The 2,500-nt window shown below is 39.0% G+C and overlaps 1 protein-coding gene across 1 annotated transcript in view; it reads right to left on the bottom strand.

The window, feature by feature from the left end:
- LOC125031042 (lipoamide acyltransferase component of branched-chain alpha-keto acid dehydrogenase complex, mitochondrial-like) overlaps window positions 1-2,500 on the bottom strand; it is an 11,601-nt gene that overhangs the window by 1,878 nt on the left and 7,223 nt on the right. The window contains exons 7-10 of the mRNA XM_047621466.1: window positions 1,616-1,761; window positions 1,061-1,264; window positions 537-728; window positions 281-352 (exon numbers count right to left, since the gene is read on the bottom strand). Of these exons, the coding sequence (XP_047477422.1) occupies window positions 281-352; window positions 537-728; window positions 1,061-1,264; window positions 1,616-1,761 (614 nt within the window). The remainder of the gene's footprint in view (window positions 1-280; window positions 353-536; window positions 729-1,060; window positions 1,265-1,615; window positions 1,762-2,500) is intronic.

Here is a 2,500-nt window from a genome sequence, read left to right as displayed (position 1 = left end):
CAGCCATTGGACAGTTCATGCTTATTTCACTTTCAACTTTTGCAAAAAACAGTACTATACACACACAACTACAACAACAACAAAAATGAAATCAAATATATAAGCAATATCTACACAAGTGCATTAAGTCTATCTAACTCACCTCATTAACACATACTATATAAATGTTCAGGAAATATACAAATACGGACACAAATCGATAACAACATATCGTTTTTTAAAGGGGCACTTAAGAATACAAAACAAAGTTGTGAAAAGCAAAGAACTTTTTTGCACTAACCTGAATTTTACCAATAGCACCAATGGCCACTTCAGGAGAAAGAATCACAGGCTTTGCATATGTGCCCCCAATCTGAAACATCAAGTATACTCTCTGTTACCTGCTCACTTATATATCCAATAACAAAAAACAAATATTACAGAGAGAAAAAAGAAGAGAAAGAAAGGCAAGAAAATAAACACATACCATGTACAATAAGTGAAATAATATACAAAATTCACTAACAACTGAATTTAACCAGAAACCAAATACCGACCGTCCCAATGTTGGAGAGTGTAAAAGTGCCGCCAGTGATATCTTGCGTCTTCAGGGCTCCCCGTGACCCAAGCTCCTGCAGTCGGTTTATCTCTGCTGCAACTTCCAGCAGGGTGAGCCCCTGCACCCCCTTTACGTTTGGTACGACTAGGCCATCGCTTGTGTCCATGGCCAATCCAATGTTGTGGCTAGCCTGTGGGCAAAGAGATTTTCCATTGTATTCCAAAGAGACAAACAAACCCCTGCTTGAGAAGAGAATGGAATTCCATTTAATGTCAGCTATGTAGTTTGACAGGTGTTTGGGTGGGCAGGCTGGGGAGTACATGGATAGGTGTGTATATATGTGTATGTTTGTGAGTATATGTGCAAAATTAGTAAATTAGAGTGGCCTAAATGTGTAAGTTTGTGAATAAATGCATGTGTGTGTACACTCATTTGTGCATATAATTTTACAATCCTATGAGTTAATATAACAACTCTTGTACAAAACTCCCCTTCACTTTCTTGGCCAGTACAGGAGCCTACCTTATAGGTTATATTTTCACACTTTTCATCTACAGAGGCATTGAGCACCGGGAAGTGGGACAGGGCCATAGAAGCTGCTTTGATGAAAACAGGCATGTATGAAAACCGAACACCGTGGACTTCAGCCATGGCTTTCAGCTCTTTGCGCAGTCCAACCAAGCCAGTCATGTCGATCTCGTCACAATAGCCAAAATGAGGTATTTTCTGAAAATTACAAAACGGTTACATACTTCATAAATATACAAAACTTCTATAGCTATTAAAAGAGACCTATCTCAAACTCTGAGAAAACAGAAAACTGGGAAAAAATTAAGAGCAAATTATCAGAGGGAATTAAAGAGAGAAAATGGGAACCAGAGAGGGGAGAAAGCAATAAAGCCAGATAGAGAGAGAAAGAGAATGAAAGATACAGACCAGACCAAAAAAAAAAAAAAAGAGAGAGGAAATAGAGTGAAAGAGAAAAAGAAAAAAGACACAAGAGCAGGGAGAGGGAGACAGAGAAAGGGAAAAAAAGAGTATAAAAAAGGCAGTTTAACTCAACAAACAAACACCCACCATTGCCTGCGTCATGCTCTTCACCATTGCTCTTTGGAAGCCCTTGATCGCGACCTGCTTATCTTCGCCTAGAATAACTGGCATGGACGGAGGAAGCCTGGGGGTTGCTTTGGGAGGATCAGCTGCAGGTGGAGGCACTGGCTTGTCTAATGATTAAGAGAGGTGTTTGAGGAGGGAAATTAGTCAAAAATTAATTGGGATGTACACTAGCTCTCAACAGTATCTTTAATATGATGTTAAGCTGAAACTGCAAAAGATGATATTCAACCCAATGCCGACGGGCATGGCATGTACGTACATGCCATACCCACTGTGAGCTTATTTGTTTAATTGTTTTTACACATAGATGGCTACACTTGTACTAAGTCACCAATTCCTATTACGAGTACTGCCTGTCTCACCCGTTTACCCTTTTCCTTGATTTACGAAAATATTTTACATTATCTTATTTTCTTGTTACTAATGTTTATAATAAAAATAACACCATCGATATTCATAGAACTAGTAAAAAATACGCTTTTCCCGCCGATTCAAGGAAAGGTGGAATCAGGTAAGGTCACAAGGTCAACTAATTGACTCCTTTGTGGCTAAGCACTATCAGAGCCATCTATGTGCAGAGACATTTCACAAGAATATAAAAAAAGGGCAGCATTTTCCCCCATTTTTTATAAATTTTCCCTGGTGGTATTGGGTTAATCATCTGCCTACCATTTCTTGTTACCTTACATAACACTTGTCAAGCAAAACTGTCCTCTATCTCAGACTGTGAAACATCATTTTAGCTTCCAAAGTCCGATAATGCCTATATGGCACCACAGTGGTAAACCAGAGTTTTCCCATCATTTAATTACATCAATCAAATTGGCCTTGGGTGTCTTGGGCAAC

This window comes from Penaeus chinensis, chromosome 2 (genome assembly GCF_019202785.1).
Source record: "Penaeus chinensis breed Huanghai No. 1 chromosome 2, ASM1920278v2, whole genome shotgun sequence".
NCBI lineage: Eukaryota > Metazoa > Arthropoda > Malacostraca > Decapoda > Penaeidae > Penaeus > Penaeus chinensis.
The sequence above is the reverse complement of the archived record's forward strand: the minus strand, read 5'-3'. Positions and strand labels throughout refer to the sequence as shown.